Source organism: Pelophylax lessonae (genome assembly GCF_965119305.1).
Source record: "Pelophylax lessonae genome assembly, chromosome: 7".
NCBI classification, from domain to species: Eukaryota; Metazoa; Chordata; class Amphibia; order Anura; family Ranidae; genus Pelophylax; species Pelophylax lessonae.
This window is the reverse complement of record NC_138774.1, coordinates 39,379,093-39,401,135: the sequence shown is the minus strand read 5'-3', so window position 1 is coordinate 39,401,135 and position 22,043 is coordinate 39,379,093. Positions and strand designations below refer to the sequence as shown.

The following is a 22,043-nucleotide window of genomic DNA, read 5'->3' as shown; positions in this document are numbered from 1 at the left end:
ACCTGGTGCACCTCATATTATGTAATAAAGAGGTATATTATATAACTGAGCTGTTATATATAATGAAGGGGTATATTATTATATCATTGATCGGTTATAGATAATAGTTTTTGTGTCCTGACCACCCGGGACCTGACAAATGACATTCAGTCGGGTGTCTCCTTGGTTTGGAGGTCGGTGAGCGCTGTGAGGAGAGTCCGCCATGATGTGTGACACACACGGGGGAGTTATGGCGGGCTCTCCGCACTCAGCGCCATGACACTCCTCATACAATGTGATAGATATGGAGGACGGGCTCGGAGCCCTCATAGATTTATAGGTGTGATTTATTTTATTAGTGATATGACGATGAATGTGTCCGGGGAGAGACATAACCGTGTGTCTCGTCGCGTTTCTCCTCAGGAGGGTGGTGGTGGAGGAAGGAGGGGGGAGGTGAGGAGAACAATGAGCGGCCGCCATCTTGCAGCAATGACTATGCACATAGCAGAAGGAGCAGCGGAGGGAGGAGTGCGGAGAAAAGGGAGGAAATTGGTGCACTGAGCCCGCCAGTAGGTGGCGGAAGGGGTCCAGCATCCGGGGGCCAGGGCGTCCCAGGAGCTGCGGGAAGGCGGCAGCAGGGGGAAGAGGAGAGACAGAGGAGGAGGATGAAGAAGCGTCGCTGCCTCAGCTCTCCGCAACAAAATGGCGGCGGATCTGAGCAGGCGGGGGCGGCGTGTGCCTGCGGGGACCGGGAGCCACTTTCCGGCAGCTCCGCGCGGTGGGACCCGGCTCGTTTTAAAGAGCGGACTTCGTTTTACCGGAGGGCGGGCGCCATTTCTGAAAAGGAGGCGGCCTTACCGGAGAAAACGGCCGGGTACGGGGTGTGCCGCCATTGTGAGTGACTTGAGGGAAAACAGGACAAAGCAGCATGCGGTAAGGATCAAACCGGTTTCATTCGATGGGTTTTAATATGTTAGTGCCGTGTTCTCGTTTTTATATTCATTCTATGTCTCTATTGTATTTTATTTATAGGCTTTCTACTACACTGGCAGGCATTGGTGGCCATTTTGTGAAATACACGACGGTTCTGTGGACCTCTGAGGCGGTTATTAAGTTTCTGGTTCGTTTTATTGACCGGTGTGCTTCAACGGCGGAGTTTTCACCGTTTTACAGAGGAAAAACTGAGCTGCGCAACAAGATGGCGCCGTCTCCTTCAAGGCAGCAGAAGGATAGAAGAGGAGCCACGTCGCGTGATACGAGAAGACCGCCCCGTCTGAGCTCGGCTGCCCGGTAACAGCCAATGGCGGGCGGCGGGACGGCAGAGTTCTGCCTAGCTCCAGCCAATCGCAGAGGAGGTTTTCTTCGGTGACGTGGAAGCCGCGCTGAGTCACTTGTCCTGGAGTCCTAGGAAGGAAAGGGCGCGTCCTCCTGAGCTGCTGCAGTGGTAGTACACAGTTCCGCCGCCGGGGGCGTCTGGACAGCGGGAAGCATGGCGACCAATGGAAGCGCGTCTCGTTTTCCGTGGGCGGAGGATGTTTTAATGGACAGATTAGAAAGCCAATGGAAGGGTTGTCCCCACCAAGGAGGCAGGATTTCCGAAACCAATCGGCGGCGGCTACTGCTTTTATATAAGAGCGGCCTCAGCCTCTCGAGGCGCCATTTCGCTGAAGCGGAGAGCCGGAGCTGGATAAGAGGGGGAAAAGCATAGAAGTGGTGTGAGCCAAAGACAGCCGCTGCGCCCTCAGCCGGAGAGCGGGCGTCTACACAATCCGTATCCATCCGCATGGAGGCAGCCCTCAGCCCAGCGTTTAAAAGGTACCGGAGAACCTGGGGGCCCCCCTGCACCTCCCACAACAGATATTGTTACGTAAAACCCGCATTTTATATTCAAACGGTGATCTCCCCGCAGCGGCCCCCCCCTCCCCCGGCCTGGCTTCCATAGAGATGGCGTCCCCTAACACCGGATACAATCCGCGGCCATCCGCCTCACCGGAGCTTTCCCTCTCCGCACTCATCACCGGTCTACATCCACACGGCACCGGGGGCCTCACCCCCGCCCGGAGCGGTGTCCGGAGATCGGTAGCCGGGGGGATCTCGGAGGATTTCTATTCTGCCCCCTCCGAGCTCTGCGGCGCCGCCATTTTCTTCCGGCAACCCAGACAGATCGGTCCCCGGGGGAGGGGACGCCGCGTATCCTGGCAACAGGGGAGCCCCGACTCTGTACGGTGTGTCACCTCCAGCCGGGTCACTCCCGACCCCCCACTACACCCGGATCCATGGGGGTCATTCCTACTAGGGGGGGCGGGGTGTTTTTATTGGGGTGACCAATGGGCTTCCCCATTCACATCAGGTCAGTGACCACCATATGCGGTCTATTTACACTGCAAAATACACAGCAATGCCTCCAATACTATGAATACTGTATTATGAATGCACCGGGCTTTCTCCAATACTATGAATGCAAAACAGTACTGCCTCCAATACTACCGTATACTATACTATACTATGTATGCACGGGGCTTTGAGGGTTTGTTTTTATACCGTGTATGGACATTTTTACTGGTTTTTGTTTTATTTTTTTTAACCTGAAGCATTAGATAAAAATATTTAAAAAATGTTTTCTTTTTATTTATAGTGTTTTTTAGTAATTTTTTTCAAAAACAAAATGTATATCGTGGGGAAAAATATATACTGATATATATATATATATATATATATATATATATATATATATATATATATATATATATGTTTTAATTTAATGCCCCATGTATACAGCATCTCAGTTAATTAAAAAGTTGTATGTAGTTATAAAAATATATATATGGAGAAACTATATTTAAAAATATATATATATATATATATATATATATATATATATATATATATATATATAATCTCTTTTTAATTAACTGAAATACTGTATACATGGGGCATTTAATTAAAACACGTGTTTTTTTTCTTTTTATATATTGGGGGGGGGGGGGTGCATCTTAAAATTTCAGAGTAGTAGTATTTAATTTTTTCCGTTCTAGATGTAAATGGACCACTACCATTAGTTAGGGGTATTTTTATTTTCCCCATGGACATTTTACAGTCCATTCCATTTTTTTTTTCCCTGCTTATTGTATTTTTTTAGAACCCTTCTCTTGTCATACTTCCTTTTCACAGACTGTTGTATGGTCACTGGGGTACATGTGGTGTGTGGATGGTTTGTGGGTCCTCAGTGATCCAGGTTATGGGATATGTAGTAGTAGTTGGTCACATTAATCTAGACTGGTTCTGTAATGTTGTAGCTTTTCTCAGTCACTTCAGTGATTTTTTTTTTTTTTTTTCTCTAACAGTATAGAACAAATGTGATGGCAGTACTATCTGTCTTGCTTTGTGTTGGTTTTTAAACACAGAGGGAACCCTATTTTGCAGTGTCAGGGAACCCCCAATCATTACTGATTATAGCTCAGTTTCCTATTAGATGCCCTGAAGATTGTAGTTGATCAGTGATCACCACTTTCCTGGAGGAACCCCTACACCCCTCTGAAGGAACCCTGTTTGATGGACTGCTTTTATATAGATGACCTCAGGAGTGATATGCTGGCTTTGTTTTGTTTCTTAGGTCATGACCTCAAGGTGTGCTGTAATGTAGATTAGTCTGTGTAACCTTCATTGAGCAGTGTATAGAAGGGAAGTCAGATGAGTGTTGTATGTATCCTAATAAGGGGCAGTCGTGTTACTCTGGACATGTTTAGGATGTCTTGTCCAAAAAAGCTGCTTTAGGTCAGAACCAAAAAAACACTGCTTAGATAAGCTGTAAGAACCTCTTCAGTGTTCATAGATGTGATTTCTTTGGATTATAACATTCCTGGATGTGAGAGTCATCAGACTGCTGTATCTGATATCATTGTTGGCTCTTAGATTAGTTTTGTAGTTTTATAAATGGACATTACTTGTATGAAATGAGCCCAAGTAGTGCCTGGAGACATACATTTTAATGAATGAGGTAGATGTGTATATTAGGGTTTCTGTGCAGTGGTGTTTAGTAAATCATGTAGTTTAATGGTATATTGCACCTGCTGTTGTGTTTGTTCTTAGACAGATTGTATTTGGTTTATTTATCCCTCTAAGGCTGGCCATACACTATATACAATTTTCTTGTTCAACTTTCCTTTAGATTTACCAAAACCATATAATATGAGGTCAAACCTAAACACTTTCAATTTGTATGCAATCAGGCAGGCCCTTGCACTACATAGTTAAAGGTAAATCTAAAGGAAATTGAATAAGAAAATTGTATAGTGTATGGCCAGCCTTAGTGACAATGAAACTGATTGGAATGTGCTATTTCAGTATATTTAATAGCCTTGGATAGGTCTGTGAATGTTCCCATTTATCCAGGTCATTGTCTAGCCCAAGAGTATAACATTTCAGCTATTAAACTGAAAGTCCCATGAGGCATTGTAAGAGTTTGACAGGCGCAGGCATGGTTCACAGAGGCATGATGGGACTTTTTTCACCACAACTGCATGTCTGAGGTTGCTTTCCCTTACTACATCTAGTGGTAGGTAGGTGGTCACATTCAGCTGGGTTTGTTCTAGTTAGTTGATGATTGACTATTAGCTGGTCACACTTCCACTCACTATCAGAAGCCTACACAGAATGTGTTAAGTCATACATATTTAGTATTGTCACATTAGATTACAATGTCACATTAGATTATAGTATCTTTGGACTTTGTTTTGGAGAGATATTTGTGATTAGAGGGCATTGAGCATTTGTAATGCTTTGTTTGTATAGAGGTTACATAATGTGAGTATGGTTGGTCTGTGGTATAAACATTATTGTGGTTAGGGGTGGAGCTCGATAGGCTCATTCATAGAGGAATGTCCTATGTAAATTACCCCCCTCTAGTGTTGTCCTTGCAGCTTTGTTTCAGAACCTTCTTCCCTACACCCAGTGAAGATTTGGATGGAAGGATTTTAGAACTTGCTGAACATGCTCACTCAATCAGATTCTGGTGATGTTGTGGTTTTCAATGATTAATAGTATTGGCAGTTGATGTTTATTTTCCCATTACTATCTTACCCTTATGGGTGACACCAGGTTACAAAATGCCGAACTGGTTGTTTTAATGTGTTTAAGCAAGTATACCATTAGCATTGTAAGGACAATATGAATGAACAGGTGCTTCATTTTACCCCATTTGAACACATGGGGCTGTTAAAAAGCAGACTTATTTTGTGCTGCCATTCCTATATATGCAGCTAGGAAAGGATAATAAAGAATCACAAGACATGATGAGGTCATTGCCTTTACATAGAGATGTTTGTTTCTATGGGGTGTGTTGAGCCGGGAGAATGAGTCAACAATTTGGATGTGGAAATCAGACGATCACTGATGTGTTGGAGCTTTTATTTGTTGCTTTCACTGTTACCTGGCACTAACTCTCACCAGTGTCAGTTGTGTGTTTCTGGCCATACATTATACAATCTGCTTGTGCAACTTCCTTAAGATTTAGCAAAAACCTTTAATACAAGGTCAAACCTAAACACTTTTTCAGTTTGTGTGCAGGTAAATTTAAAGGAAATTAATTAAGAAAATTTGTATAATAGATGAGCAGCTGAAGGGTTACAAACCCATAAGTTTGGCCAGTTATCTAAAGCTAGTCTTCATTAATGCCACTCTGAACCGATCACGGGTTTCCTCTTTCGTACTTGGTCATACTAACACAAAAGGGAGCGTTGTCTATGGTCTTGCTAACACTGGTTTATTTATATATATATATATATATATATATATATATATATATATATATATATATGCGCGCGCGCAAGGTCTAGTACCTGAATCTGGTAGTGGCTTGTATTTCCTGAAGAGTGAAGATCCTCTCCTCTCTAGAGACACCTTTTTTTCCATTTACTTTTTTTTTTCTCTAAAAGTAACTCAGTTGCCAAATGAGCTGCAATTGCAGTTGTAAAGAAGGCAGCGTCACTATAGAAAGATCATGGAAATGGTTTGTTGGATTGTTTATCTGAAATCTAACTTTCAAATTGGTGCCTGTTTAGCCAACAGGGGCCCTATTCTGCTCAATGTTTTTATATATATATATATATATATATATATATATATATATATATATATATATATATATATATATGGAAAATGTATAGATATTATGGCACCAGCTATACTAGACAGGGAGGTTTACTAAAACTGGTGCAGCTGTGCATAGTAACCAATCTGCTTCTAACTTATGCTTGTTCAATTGTTCAATTAAGCATTGCCAATAAAACCTAGAAATTCATTGGTTACTATGCACAGCTGCACCAGTTTTAGTAAATCACTATAATGTACTGCTGCGGTTGTGGAATCTTATTTCCCTTTGTTGCACATTTTAAGAATCTGTGAAAAATGTAAACGTGTGTAAGCAATGTAGATTGACAGAATTTCTATTTGCAGGCCTCCTCTGGATGTAAATCATGGTATAATGGGGCAGACTGTTGAGGGAACCCCAGGAAAGCGAATCCGCAAACCCTCTCTGCTATACGAAGACTTTGAGGGTCCCACCATGAATTCCAGTGTCTTTAATCACATGCCTCAAGTCAACCCACCTCCTCCAGAGGTCAGCAACTCCAAAAAGCCTGGCCGCAGCACTAATCAGCTGCAGTACCTGCTCAAGGTGGTCATGAAGTCTCTATGGAAGCATCAGTTCTCTTGGCCTTTCCGTCAGCCTGTTGATGCCATAAAACTGGGTCTTCCGGTACGTTCCTGGGGTTGTTTTGTGGGATTTAAAAATTGTTACTTACACAACACACAATTGGGGGTGAAAAATGAAAAACAAGGCCCAATGATATGCATATGTTTTGTCTTATCCAGTTCCTTGTTTTTTGGGCAAATGCAATTTTCTGCATATTGTCACTTTGCTCTCCACAGCACAAACACATTGAAACATTTTCATATAAAACCTGATGACAGCTCTGGGTTTGACTAAAGCATTTGGTGCTGTGGGGTTCAGGGCACATAGCGTGACAAATGTCTGAGGACAAGTTCTCCTGCCAATGCAGAATATGATGGGGTAGAGCTTTTATTTTTTTTATTTTATCGCTTCTCTTTTCTGCGTGGTTAAGAACAGATAAAAGATTAATATAGTTTAACCTTTCTACCTTGCATCCATCACTGCCCCCTCCCACTCATCCCTACAAATGTATGGATGTCTTCATGCACGCTGTGTAGTTAAAGCTTCTTATAATGTAGCTGCCACCCTATATTTTATGAACTGATTGATTTTACTTTGTGAAATGCAAATTTCCAATTGATACGTTTTGCAGATCTGCACATCCATGAATTTGTTCAGGACCCCAAGTGTGACAAAGTATTTAACGCTACACACACTGAGATGTCTTGGATTAGAAGTATGAAGGTACATTAAAAATGGTAGGTGTGCTATTATTTAGCTTCTAGAATACAGCCATAATTTGCCCTGCACCTCCTCACCATCTTGCAATGCTCCCATTATTTAAAGTACCCGTCTAACCTCTGACACGCCTGTAGCTCTGAGCTTCTGGTGTGATCACCTCTAGCACCTTACGGCAGGTCCCGGGGCTACAATCTTACTGCTTTTATGGATTAGAAGTGACGCGTTCATACTTTTTGTTTTTAGAATTGTTGCTTTTTTTCCCCACATATCGGTTAAAGGGGTACGTGAGTTTTCAAAACGTAATCCTATTTTAAAACGCCTCCTGTGTCTTTTTAAAAATTGCTTGCTTGGAGTGGAGAGTTGCATAACATTGTTAATGTCCCAGAGCTGTCATCAGGTCCTATGTACACAGAAGTGATAGCCGCTCATGATACAGGGTCTGGTCTGTTGTACACTGTGGTGAAGATGCAGCCGATATTGGGATCCAAGTAGGGGTTTATTAGAAGTGCAATAATACATGGGGCTGAGTTATCTGAACTGGATTTAAGAGCATCAACAACCTAAAATGTTTTATGCCAGTTTTTGTCCCAGCTTTCATAAATCAGCCATGTTTTTCTTCTATCTAGTGAAATAGAAATGTATTTTGTTATATTTAGTGTGTTGAAACTGTAGCGCTCACCAACATGCTTTTTCTCCGGGCTGGTGTGGTTGCAGGATTATCATAAAATCATCAAGCAGCCAATGGACATGGGAACTATTAAGAAGAGATTAGAGAACAACTACTACTGGACTGCACTGGAGTGTATGCAGGACTTCAACACAATGTTTACTAACTGCTATATCTACAACAAGGTGAGAGCAGATTACATTACAATGGTTTATTTCTATACAGACATACCCTGCTTTATGTATAATTGTGAGTATGGACACGTTGGTGTCTATGGGAAATCTTGGTCAGCTTGACATGACACTGCTCCCGAACCATAAGTGACAGGGACACCAAACTTGGGGAGCACAGAGAGGGGGGGGGGACCCAGGACTACAAAATATCTGATTTTGGTGTTGGTCAGCTTGCCTAGGTAATCTATAATGTTGTAGCCCTGGGTCCCCTTAACATGCTCTCCAAGTTTGGTGTCCCTGTCACTTATGGTTTGGTAGCAGTGCTATGTCAATTTGACCAAGATTTCCCATAGACACCAATGTTAGAATCCAGGAGCAGTGCCATGTCAAGCTGAGAAGGAGATTTCCCATAGAGCTAGTATATTTACATACATTGAGAAGTGAAAAAAGGTATTCACTTAAAGTGGAGTTCCAGCCTTTTCACTCACCTGTCCAACGGTCCACCGATGCGGCCGCCCGAAGCCTCGATCCTCTCCCTCTGGTCTCGGCGGCGCCGGCATCACTGCTGTGGGCACCCGGCTGTGACAGTTTGCGGCTTCACAGCCGGGTACCCGCTGTGCATGCGCGAGTCGCGCTGCGCGTCTCGATTGGCCGGCAATCTTCTGGGACCTCTGACATGTCCCAGAAGATTGCAGGGAGGGAGCGGGAGAGGAGAACTTTCGTTCAGGGCGCTCCGAGCGGAAGTGGGAGCGCATACCTGTCAAAACTAGGTGCCCCCCCCCCCCAAAAAAAAATGACATGCCAAATGTGGCATGTCAGGGGGTTATAATGCCTAAAGCGGAAGTTCCGCTTTAAGTACATTTTCATTTTACATTCATGTTCTGGTCCCATTGTGTACTTAATCACAACAGACACAGAATGCACTCTGTTCAGATATGTAAAGACCAGTTTTAGTCATTGTTTTTTATATTTGTAAAGCCCACAGATGACATTGTGCTAATGGCTCAAAGCCTGGAGAAGTCATTTTTGCAGAAGGTAGCGCAGATGCCCCAGGATGAAGATGATCCATCCAATACTACAAACAAGAGCAAGCAAGTGAAGAGTGTCAAACCTCCAGGTAGATAAAGCTGCTCTTTAGTAAACTCTGCATACATGATCCAATGACCAAGGTGCATTTACTATGTTTTTGCATTTAAGCCTGCGAAGCATTGCACCCACAATCAATGCATTGTTGCTCTAGTGTACAGACTCTATGCAGTGTTTAGTCCCAGGTCTGTGCAGAAGTGCAAAGTACCTGTTGTTGTCCTATAAAACTAAAGGCATAGGGCATACTTAGTCTGTTTTTTTTTTTTTTTTTCTACAGCTGTCACAGGTGGAATTACAACTGCACACCAAGTCCCAGCCATCTCATCCATGTCTCAGTCTTCACTGTACCCCAGCTCCCCAGAAATGCCCACCACCATTGTTAATATACCACATCCAACTGTCCACTCTAACCCTGTGATGAAACCAATGCCACCTACTCAGACTCTGCCTGTAGTTCCAGCAGCCACACAACCAATATCAAAGGTAAGTTCTACTTTTATGCTCCGTTCACATGTAGGCGTTTTTGGGGAGTTTTTCTGCTCTAGGATCAGCTCTCAAAACGCCCAACAAGACAAATCCTATTCATTTCAATGGCCCCTGTTCACATCTGAGCGTTTTGACGCTGTGAGCAAAACGCCCAAAGTACATGAGCTTCTTTTTGGGTAGATTACAGGCGTTTTGCATTGGTCTCTATTCAATCAAAAAACGCCTGTAAATTGCGGTAAAAAAACGCTCAGGTGTGAATGTAGCCTAATACATTATGTGTTTGTTTTTTTTCCAATTTAATTCTGTCATGTTGGTTCTTTGTAATTGTTTTCTGCCAGTTCATATGGCATAAATGTAAATTTAACATTTTCACTTTATAAAGTAGAATTATAGGTTTCATATTTCTCTTCCCCCCCCCCCCCTACATTTTTTTTTTTTCTACCCCCTATAGCAGAAGAAAGGTGTGAAGAGAAAAGCAGACACTACAACCCCGACCACCACAGCTATCATTGCTACCAGTGGAGACTCCTCTCCTCTAACGCCACCAGATATGAAACCTGCCAAGATCCCCGCCCGGCGAGAAAGTGGTCGGCCCATTAAGCCTCCTCGAAAGGACTTGCCAGACTCTCAACAGCATCAAACTTCAAAGAAGGGCAAACTGTCTGAGCAACTAAAATACTGCAATGGGATTCTGAAAGAACTTCTTTCTAAGAAACATGGCGCCTATGCATGGCCGTTCTACAAACCTGTGGATGCCAGTGCTCTGGGACTGCACGACTACCACGAAATCATAAAACATCCCATGGACCTTAGCACCATTAAGGTGGGGACAAGATGCAGAGAGCAAGCACACATTTTATATCGATATACACACAGCCCTATTCTAAGTAGATTTACTTGCTGGACCCAAATGACTTGAATTATCCAATTTAGTTAATTTGAAATTTAAACAAACCTTCACATTATGGAAAGGCTTAATACTGGTTGTCGCTAATGACAGGAGGTGAAACCTATTCACCATTTTGGAAGGTGATTTGTTCTTTAAAGTTAGTAGCCTTTTCATTGACATAGTCTGAACAGATGGAATTGTTCTGTGAAATCCTAGCAATACTTATTAGCCTTTCTTCCTATACAGAAAAAGATGGAGAACAGAGAATACCGCGATGCACAGGAGTTTGCTGCTGATGTCAGGCTCATGTTCTCAAACTGTTACAAATATAATCCTCCTGACCATGATGTGGTGGCCATGGCAAGGAAGCTGCAGGTATGAATTGTTCTGTAGAAGTTGTTTTATTCTGTTTGTTATTGTTGGCGATATTCATCTGTGTGGTTAATTTTTCCAGGATGTGTTTGAATTTCGTTATGCGAAGATGCCTGATGAGCCTATTGCAATGTCTCCGCCTCCCACCTCCACACAACTTCCTCCCTCAGATTCCAAATCCTCCTCTGAATCCTCCAGTGAGAGCAGCAGTGACAGCTCAGACGAAAGTGAAAGTTCTGATGACTCGGAAGAGGAGAGGGCAAACAGGCTGGCGGAGCTTCAGGAGCAGGTATGAGTGCAGGAATTAGCGTTGTCTTTTATGTAAAGGGGTGGAGATACAATGGTTTGCTGCTATCAGGCAAAGTACAGTAACTCCTAGCAGTTGGAAGTTGGTTATTGTGGATTCTAGTTGCTATTGGGTACTCCATTTTACAGTTAACTCATTCTCATGGTTGGTCTCCTGCAAGTGTAACTCCGAAATTTGCATGGCTACTGCCCTGCACTCCCTGACCCCATGCTAATGGTATAAACCATAAATGCCCACTTACAAATCGTCGGGGACCTAACAGTGGCCCCTGTTCAGTATACAACCAAAACTGTCACTTAAAGCAGAGCTTCACCCATTTCAGGGGCTGTGTTCCTTAGCATCTCACCAACCCTCTGCTGTACAATTGTTTTTTAACTTGAGTTTTTGCCCTCATCACCCCTGAGTGACGTATGTGCCCCAGCTCTTGGAATACGTAATGATCCTATCCCAGGAGGCATGGAGAGCTCCACGCGTCGCCCCATTCAATAACTGAGGGTGGTGGTGGGCCTAGTGGCGGGCCCATCGGTTGGTTGTGCCAGGACACAGAGCCTGCACACCCTACCCAGATGAACATGGTGGTGCAGGACACGATGGCTGTTAAGAGGATCTAAGCTGGACAATGCTGGATCCTGTGTTGGTGATTATCTCAACTGAGCCCATATCAGCAAAAAGAGGAGCGGGAAAAAAAAGGGGGACTCAACACCAAGACTAGAGGATACTGAGATCTCAAACATTTAACAGGGTTTCTTGGAGACTGAAGGCGTTACAGGAGATGGTCAGATACTTGGGGAAGTGTTTACGTGAGTCTGCTAGATATCATTGTCATACCTTCCTTACAAACGAATGCTGGCGTCTGTAAAGTGTGTATACAGTAGATACAGAAGGCCTGTGTGTGGTCCTCTAGCTGCAATGTAAACTGACCAAGCTGCCAATTTGTCCTTAACCAATAACATAACTTGCATTTTTCTTAACTACATTCTTTCATTGCTGAGATGCAACCTTAAGAGCCGGTTCACACTATTACGACTTGCCAGGCGACTTGGTCAGCCTGGCAAAGTCGCGCACCGTCGGGTCCATTGAGTAGTACAGGACCGGTTCTAAAAGGAGAGACACAAGTCGCTCCAACTTAGAAGAAGGGTCCTGTACTACTTCGGGGCGACCTGGAGGCGACTTGAATTGACTTCAATTATATGAAGTCTGTGCAAGTCACGCCGAAGTCGCGGTGCACACGATTTCACAGGTCGCCCCCGAAGTTGGAGCGACCTAATGTGAACGGGGTCTAAGGTCTTCTCAGCTCTAGTGTGTGGCACAGATGCGATATGATGTTCAGGTGTAGCATTGGTCCGTAATTCTTCATCAGGAAGCATTTAGAAGGTTTGCGATCTGTAAAAGTACTTTGGGGGTGGGGCCTAGACCATTTACTTGCTGCAGGGAGAATCTAACTTATAAAATTTGTATTTATCTTAAAAGCTTCGAGCCGTGCATGAGCAGCTGGCTGCTCTCTCCCAAGGCCAAATTTCCAAGCCTAAAAAGAAGAAAGAGAAAAAGGAAAAAAAGAAAAAGAAGAAATCGGATAAGCGGAAAGTCAAAGATGATGAAGAATGGAGATTTAGCAAATCAAAATCTTCTCAGTCCAAAAAATCCTCTAAAAAATCCGGAGGGACCACTACAACCAGCAGTTCTATGCTTGCTGTTTCGAAGTAAGTTGTTTTCAACCCCCCCTCTTTTTTTTTTTTTTCTTCCCCTGTAATTGCAAAGTTGAAGTTATTGGACAGATGATAAACGCACAGCCTTGTTTTTTGGTATTCTGTTCAATTTGCTACATACTTTGGTGTCCTTTTATGAACGGGTGAATTTTTTTCTCCATTGGCTTCTCTACAGTTCTCCGGGGAAAATGATCACATCTGGCACCCCTTTTATGAATGGGAGAACTTCAGTTCGCCCAGGGTGATCAGAGGAGAACGGTTTTCTCGGAGATCTGTGTAGAAGTCAATGGAGCGTCTGTAATCTCGTGAGACAAAGCGAGATTACAGTAGTATGAAAATCCCTCGCGCGCTTTAACAAGCAGAGATAAATTATCACTGCTGAGTACACGAGGTTATAAATAATAGTCCCCTTACATAAATATGTATATATATATACACTGAATACACACACACATACATTGTATATATATATACACATTAAATATATATCTACATGTATGTGTGTATATATATATATACATGTATATATATACATAAATATGGCAGGGGGACATGATTACTGTGTTGGGGGGTCTGAACGAGGAAGAAGGAAGTCCATAATCTTCCTTTTTCCCCCTCAGTTTTCCCCCGATTCTGTCTTCACTCCCCGCTTCACAAGCTCCAGGCTGGTGAACCCGGGAGTGTGAATTCTGGCACAGATCGCCAGTGAAGTGCTGGGATCGCAGCTTCATAGCCTGGCCATTTCTGTGTCTGTCAATGACAGATTCCCATGTGAAGAGATGATCAGCGGAGAACATGTTCTCCTGCGATCATTTCTGTTTCATAAACTGAGAATGATCGGAAATGAGCTGTGATCAGCAGGATCACTGCTCATCTCCATTTCATAAAAGGACACCTTTATGGATTGAAGCTTGCTGCAGATTCTTCCTTGTGTTTATGAGCTTTTTCTGTTGATTCTTCAGGAGTTCTAAGAAATCCTCCAAATCCCTTCCCCCACCTCCACCTGTTATGTATGACTCAGAGGAGGAAGAGGAGATTAAGCCAATGACTTATGATGAGAAGCGGCAGCTGAGCCTGGACATTAACAAACTTCCAGGAGAGAAGTTGGGCCGTGTAGTACATATCATCCAATCCAGAGAGCCCTCTCTGCGGGATTCCAACCCCGAAGAAATAGAAATTGACTTTGAGACTTTAAAACCTTCCACTCTTCGTGAGCTGGAGAGATATGTCATGTCTTGCTTGAGGAAGAAACCACGGAAGCCCTACAGTAAGTGCTTATTAATTCTAGCTGAATTTACTTCTGTACACTCCAAGCTGAACACGAGGAAGTTAGTACAGATTATAATTGAAACTTTCACAGTATTTGAATACTCCAAATATTATGTAATATTACTGCATCTGGATTAAGACCTGGGCCATTGCTGGTTACAATCCTTTTCCACTGCCGTGTTGTATGGGTTGAGGGGAAATGTGAGGGCACTGATTGATCTCATCAGTGTGCTGCTATTCTTTGTCCAGTCAGCAAGTTTTGAAGTGTATTCTTGACTGTTTTCAGACTAGTCATAAAACTTTCAAATATTTTATCAGGCAAGTAGTTCCCCGTATGTTAAAGGTTGACTGCATTTACCTGTATCGGACTGCCTGCTGCAGATATACTGCGGCAGGCAGCCCCTCCTGCGCGAACTGACGTAGCCTTATGGCGGTCGCGCGCCTGCTGCTAGGGGGCGAGTGCTTGCCGCCAGTCACCCGCGATCACTCCCCCGCTGCGAGAGGATGACAGCTGTTGTAAACACAGCTCATCGTTCTCTTTGGAATGATCACAGAGCGCCTGTGATCCTTCTATGTAGGATCACAGGTCTCTGTAATCATTTCAAAATCCCCTCCCCCACAGTTAGAAACACTCCCCTAGGCTTACATTTAACCCCTTGATCACCCACTGTTAATCCCTGCCAGTGTCATTATTACAGTAACAGTGCATAATTTTATCACTGATTACTGTACTAATGTCAGGTGTCTGTCGCAGTCTCGCTAAAAATCGCAGATCGCCGCCATTACTAGTACAAACCCATAAAAATGACCACTCTTTCCCGTAGTTGACGCGATAACTTTTGCACAAACCATTCAAAATGCACTTGTTGCGAGGTGTTTTTTTGGTAAATAAAAAAAAAAAAAAAAAGGTAGCAGAAAACAAATTGACCTAAAATGTTTTTTTTTTTTTTTTTTTTTTTGGGAATGTTCTATAGAATGTGAAAAATATATATATTTTTTCAGAATTGTCGCTATGTTTCTGGCTTATAGTACAAAAAAATAAAAATCGCATAGGGGATCAAATACCACCAAAAGAGAGCTTTGTGGGAATAAAAGGACATCAATTTTATTTAGGTAGTGTTGCACAACTGCGCAATTGTAAGTTAAAGTAACGCAGTGCCGAATCCGAAAAAATGGCCTGGTCAGTAATGGGGCAAATCCTTCTGGTCCAGAACTAGTTAAAGCAGGACTAAAGTCCTGCTGTCACAAAACTGAGCAGGCTCTTATTGTAGAAGAGACTTGCAGTGTCTTCAAGTTTTAGCTCTGCTTTAAGTCTTATTTATGCATTTAAAAAAAAAAGTGGGGAAGTTATGTACATCTAGAAGTAGCAATAAGGTGTAAAACTTCCTATCTGTCCACCCAGACCCCCAAGGCCTCTTCTGTAAAGGTGACTTGTGACTTGATTGTGTTCTTAACCTCTCAGCTTCCTAATTATAGATTAGTAGTTTAAAAGCATTTGAATATGAGTACAAAGTGTAAGTTGCTTAAATTGTATGAACCTTGTTTTATAGAAATATCTTTAGATAATGACATAAAAAGATAAAAAGGTGCAGATAGGGATGCACCGATCCGGCTTTTTGGAGCCGATACCGATTTCTGGCAAGGTGAAATCACCGATACTGATCCGGAGCTACACACAAAGCAAGGGGCTGCAAAGCCGCTGCTTCATGTGTGTGGCTCCTCCATTCACAGGCGGAGTGCATCTGATATCCCTCCACCTGTGAGCCGGACCTATACAGGAAGTAGCGGCTCCCATACTACTACTACACCTAGTAAGGGATGGCTGAGCCGTTACTCAGCCAAAACCGGATCGGCCCGTGGGACGGCTGAACTTTACCGATCTCCGATCCAGCTATTTTGTCTGGATCGGGGCCGATTTCCGACCCGACTATCAGATCGGTGCATCCCTAGGTGCAGATAAATACTAGTATGCCCACTCACCCAGTACTATAAGCAATATGGATAAATGTAATAAGATACTTGTCAAATAATATGATAAATCCCTTAAGGGAAAAGACCGAGCTGCTGCTATTAAATCAAAGCATATAAATCGCAAAGGTGCAAAATTTGCTCACAGTCCAAGTATGAGAACAAAATCACACTAGCAGCGCTACATATATGTGCAAGTCCACAATAATAATAATGAGAGCACTGCTTTTGCAGCTTACACTCCCAAGCTACTAAGCGTTCCATAAAAAAGATCAGATGAGTGAATTGCAGAACCTCCGTGCTCCAGTGATCTATAGTGCACCTCTTCCACCACTGTGAAGCCCCTGTAGCAATGCACACTCGCCAGGAATGGCTTTAAATGCGCCTTGATCGGACCACTCTAATGCTTGTCACCAGGGAAGATCTCTGTACTGTTGCCAAAGGATCTATATTTACGCCCATCCAATCCAGAGAATTACACAGATTTTTTGCCATACAGCAGTGTCAGCCTGTGGAGACCTTGCTGCAGTTGAGAAATGTAAATGCATCTTTAGATAATAGTTTATATAACTGAGCCCTTTATTCAGTTATTCCATCCATGTCCTTATTTATCCTCAGCTTCCCCCAACTCCATGCTCTCGGGTGCACTTAAGAAACCAGTGGGAAAGACAAAAGAGGAGATTGCCATGGAGAAGAAGAGGGAATTGGAGAGGAGGCTACAGGATGTCAGTGGGCAACTGAACTCTGCCAAGAAACCACCCAAAAAAGGTAAATGTCTTTATATATTAAAAAAAAAAAATTTGATAGATTTTACATAATTGTAGAGTATGGCTTCTGTGTGCTAATGACATTATGTGAAAATGACATAGTAAATTAAGGCTGGCCATACATTATACAATTTGCTTATTCAATTTCCTTTTATATTTACCTTAATCTATGTAGTGCAAGGGCCTGTCTGATCCCAAAGTGTTTAGCTTTGACCTCATATGGCTTTGGTAAATTATTGGATGATTGTGTAATATATGGGCCAGTCTTAGACGGTATTTGGGTTAATTCAGGTCTCCTAGGTCCTTTTTAATATTCCATGTACCTGGGATAGCAACAAAATCAGTCCTTGAAGCTCAGTCTGTTTTAAATGTTTTGGGTGTTCTTTTGCTTATGGGGGGGTGCTATTCTTTACCCAGTGAATTGCATTCATGCAAAAGTAAAGTCTTGCTTTTTTAAAAACTGTAAATGGGCAGTTTCTTTTATTGCAGGAGAGACATGCAGCGTCTTTTCTGCAATAAACCTTTCTGCTGGTAGTTTTTTGACTGTACACTGAGCTGTAGGATGGCTGCACGTATATGCAGGAGTGAATTTATCCTGCATTTTCTTGTAAATGGTCATGACCTGGCACCCTGAGGATAGGATGCTGGCAAGGTTGTAGGACCTTTGAAGGGAGGGAGGGGTAAGTATGGCAGAGTTTAGCTCCACTTCAAGGCAATATCAGATCCATTATAAATGTACTGTTGCATATGAGAATTCAAACTTCTCCAGGATTGTGCAAAACCTCACATACTGATGTCGTATCTGTGTACTCTAAATCGAATTCCCTAGACCCCCCCCCTCTTTCAGTTCATGTTCTGTCTAATATTTTGTACCCCTTACCTGTAATAACAAACTTTCTGTTCTTTTGCAGCCAACGAGAAAGTGGAATCAGCCCAGCCAGTGTCGGTCTCTCGCCTCAGTGCTTCCAGTTCAAGTTCGGACTCTGACAGTAGCAGTAGCTCCACATCCAGCTCATCAGACACTAGTGACTCTGACTCCGGCTGAGGGAAAGGGTGTGGCACAGAGGGGACATTTCCTTCCACTGTAGCAGGGTCGGAAGGCTGGAATTTATGCTTAAAGTGGTTCTAAAAGGATCTGCAGGAACAGAACCCTCCTGAACCAGACTTGGTGCCCTTTTCAGGGTAAAAGCAAACTGAGGCCTTTGGTATTTAGAGAACACCCGCCTTTCCCTCAGCTAGGTGTACTCAATGGCTGGGGAATGTTCTGGAGCATGACGAGGCGTCGCCCTTTTACCACCTGAATACGGACTCCTGTGGTGATCCACGTACAAGGCATTATAAAGGGCGGGTGGCAGAAATGCAGTGTCCTTATTTTATTCTGTTTACAAGTTCTCCTTGGAACGCACAGACACCTGGAAGTGAATCGGCTTTTGGATATCACGGCGGAGGATCTGTTCAGAGTTGGTCTTAGTTGTTACTTAGTGCAGTGTTAATCATTGACTCTCCAGGCTTTCTCCTTCCTGTTTTGTTTTCTGATGCGCACAGCACACGATGGTGAAGCATTCTGTTTATTGCCTCCATTTACAGTGTCTTGCCCATCTGTGCTATTGTCTAGGGAATTTTTTAGCACAGCAAAGTGGGCTGCTCGAGGGTCCAGAAAACATCAGCCTTCTGCTCCATCATGCAACTTTTAGGGTGCCTGGAAGGTTTTTTTTTTTTTTTTATACCGGTCTGGTAGGTAAATCAGAGTACAGAATGTCAGAAACCCCCTTTAGCCCCCTACTGCATGCAGCGTGTAAGGTGGCGGTTGGTTTTCTTACTGAACACATTCTATACTGAGTTGGTGTGTAAGGGGGCAGTTGGTTCTGCTTCACTGAACACCTATACTGGAGGCTCCAAACTACAGAACTCGTTCATAGCCTTTTTATGTGTTTGTTTATTTTGTTTTTTTATTTATTTTAAACAAGCGAAAGAAGGATTTTTGTTTTTTGTTTTATAATGTAAAATAAGAGGGTGCCCTGTTGATACAGGGGCCGGTGTAGATGTAAGATTTTATAAGCCCTGTACATAAATATATATATACGGAGTTGCACAAGCAGCATGTTTCTCAATGTAAAGGGTGACTTTATTTTTTACCTGGAAAAAGCATTTTTATTTTCTTCCTAATATTGTTCCGTTGCTATAAATATATACTCCTGTCTTATCCCTTTTTTTTTTTTTCTCTTGTATTGGTTCGGTTCAAGCCCTTTAGTTTGGAAACATGTAAATAAAGAAAAATTTACATCCATCTTGAGTTGATTTCTTTAATCACTAAACAGATCTGAGATTAAATTGTGTGTAATAAGGTGCACAAAAACTAAATTGTATTACAGTGGCTGCAACTAAGACTCCAAACCGTATTGGAGTAAATGTAAATGACAAAAGGTGAATTAGTGCCATCAGTAATATATAAATAAAATGGTATACATCAATATGTATAAACAGATGTAAATATAATGTGTAACAGTGTTAAACACACAAAGATCAAACTTGTAGTTTTTTTGTTGGACTTTCTTTTCACTACAAGTTTGATCTTTGTGTTTTTGGTTTTTTTTTTTTGCACTATTTTGCACATTATTTAGATTTACATTAATTTATACATTTTGATGTAGTGCCGGTTCACACTTGTGCGATGCGGGAACGCTGTGAATATGCAGCGTGTTCCCGCATCGCATCCGCACATCTGGCAGTGCACACTGCCATATGCGATACACAGGGGGTGTCAATTAAAAGTTAACGACACCCCCAGTTGCGACCACTGTGTGATCCGATTCTGATACGGCTCAAAAAAAGCCTCATGTGCGAGTTTGCTGCGGATGCGCTGCAAATTTAGCCATACAAAGTGTATGGCGGAACTCTCATCCGCACATGAGATCGCATGTAATGAAGGAGCAGTGCGCTCCGAATTACATGGGATCTCGCAAACTGCACAAGTGTGAACCGGCACGTATACACTTTTTTATTTTTATATTACCGAGATAAGATAAAGCTAAGTTGTTTTTATGAGGTCTTTTTGTAAATTTCTTAGTTTTTAAAAATAACAAACCGGTTTATACTTGCCTGCTTTGTGCAATGGAGTCCCAGCAGGCATTCCTGGTTCCTCCTCTCTGGTGAGTGCCCCCCCTTAGCTGCTTTTTCATGGGCCTCACTCCTTCTCTAGAAACACTGCTCCCTTGTCACTGCCTTTGACAGCAACAGGAGCCAATCACTCCTGCCTGAACAAAGCCTGTGAGACCGTGAAGAGAAGAGCTGTAGACTGTCACAGCACTGGATCAAGTGAGGACTCGGGTAAGTAAGGGGGGGGGGGGCGATGCTGATGCCAATCCATTAGTGCAGGGAATGCATTAAGGTAAAAAAATATTTAGGCCTTATATCCACTTTAAGACCAGGCCTACAGACTAGATGGGTAGATTAACTTTTTGCTAAGAAACATTCCCCTCTTGAGTGTTCTAGGAACATATGAAGGATTTAAATAAACCTGCAGATTTCAACCTTTTTGTTATGAAGTTACATAGTTTGTGAGGCTGAAAAAAGACAGTCCATCCAGTTCAGCCTATGGTGTGTGTGCGCGTTTGCTGTTAACCGTACATTGTATACCCCTGTATGTTGTGCCCTTTAAGGTGCCCATCTAATAGTTTTTTGAAACTATCGATGCTTCCTGCTACCACTGCCCGTGGCAGCGAATTCCACATCCTTACTGCTCTGACAGTGAAGAACCCATTATGTATTTAAGGATTAAACCGTTTTTCCTCTAGTTTTAGTGAGTGGCCACGTGTCTTATTGTATTCCCTTTCTCTAAAAAGTTTGTTCCTTATGCTAGGGTCGCCAGTACAGTATTTGTACATTGATATCATATCCCCCCTCAATCGTCTCTTCTCCAGAGAGAATAAGTTCAGTGCTTGTAGTCTTTCTTCATAGCCGATGCCCTCCTTTCCCCTAATTATTTTTGTTGCCCTTCTCTGAACTCTCTCCAGTTCCAGCACATCCTTCCTGAGGACCGGTGCTCAGAACTGGACAGCATACTCCAGATGTGGCCGGACCAGAGTCTTGTAGAGTGGGAGAATCTTTCTGGAGTGAATCCCCTTTTGTATACATGCCAGTATTCTGTTGGCTTTGCTTGCAGCGGCTTGGCTTTGCATGCCACTGCCAAGCCTGTTGTCCACTAGTACCCCCAGATCCTTTTCCAACTTAGATTCACCCAGATGTTCCCCACCTAGTGAGTAGCTTGCTTTCATGTTTCTGATGCCCAAGTGCATTACTTTACATTTTTCAACATTAAACCTCATCTGCCATGTAGTTGCCCACCCCATTATTTTGTTCAGGTCCGCTTGTAAGGTTTCCACATCCCGCATAGAAGATATTGGCATGCTTAGTTTAGTATCATCTGCAAATACTGAAATTGTACTAGATATCCCCTCCTCTAGATCATTTATGAATAAATTAAACAGGGTTGGTCCCAGGACAGAACCTTGGGGGACCCTACTTTCCACACCCGCCCAATTTGAGTACTCCCCATTAATCGCCACCCCTCTTCCCCTGGAGCCAGTTCTCTATCCAGGTACTCACCCTATGGTCCATACCTTCCTTAGTTTGTACAATAAGCGTTTGTGGAGAATGGTGTCAAAGGCCTTTGCAAAGTCCAGAATAAATAGCTGTTTCTCTATCGTTCATTGACGGATGCAGTCTCTATTCTTCATAACAGTAGGGTTATGCTGCCCCCTACAGGAGTAGGACACTAGGCAGAAAAAAAAAAAATTGGCTACGCCTATGGGCAGTCCCAGGGGGTATACCCTCTCACTGCTATAGGATGTCAGTTTTAATCTGCCTAGTCAGGAGTGAGGACCTGGTTCCTTGCTGGGATTTCTGGTCCTGGGAAAAGTTTTCTAGTTTGCTTTTTCTCCATATTTTTTTTTCTGTGAGATCT

At 43.0% G+C, this 22,043-nt stretch overlaps 1 protein-coding gene across 3 annotated transcripts; it reads left to right on the top strand.

Annotated features, from left to right (window-relative positions):
- Positions 1-577: 577 nt before the first annotated feature.
- On the top strand, positions 578-19,339 carry BRD2 (bromodomain containing 2). 3 transcript variants are annotated; one of them, XM_082264436.1, is made up of 13 exons: positions 578-912; positions 1,012-1,794; positions 6,433-6,733; positions 8,105-8,242; positions 9,209-9,347; positions 9,594-9,799; positions 10,257-10,625; positions 10,938-11,066; positions 11,146-11,352; positions 12,841-13,070; positions 14,039-14,343; positions 16,932-17,081; positions 17,992-19,339. In XM_082264436.1, exons 2-13 carry the CDS (start codon positions 1,763-1,765, stop codon positions 18,123-18,125), a joined length of 2,340 nt encoding a protein of 779 aa, XP_082120562.1. In that variant the 5' UTR covers positions 578-912; positions 1,012-1,762; the 3' UTR covers positions 18,126-19,339. The 3 variants fall into 3 exon arrangements, with proteins under 3 accessions (XP_082120562.1, XP_082120561.1, XP_082120563.1); XM_082264435.1 differs by having other exon boundaries at positions 580-912; positions 10,254-10,625; XM_082264437.1 differs by lacking the exons at positions 578-912; positions 1,012-1,794 and adding an exon at positions 7,302-7,407 and having other exon boundaries at positions 6,702-6,733; positions 10,254-10,625.
- The last annotated feature ends 2,704 nt before the right edge of the window (positions 19,340-22,043 follow it).

What these genes read in the sequence shown, in the direction of transcription:
- BRD2 (XM_082264435.1), top strand. Translation starts at nt 1,763, where the DNA reads ATGGAGGCAGCCCTCAGCCCAGCGTTTAAAAG. An exon ending in CTCAGCCCAGCGTTTAAAAG is followed by an intron (nt 1,795 to 6,432) that starts GTACCGGAGAAC and finishes TTCTATTTGCAG; the next exon opens with GCCTCCTCTGGATGTAAATC. An exon ending in ACTGCTATATCTACAACAAG is followed by an intron (nt 8,243 to 9,208) that starts GTGAGAGCAGAT and finishes ATATTTGTAAAG; the next exon opens with CCCACAGATGACATTGTGCT.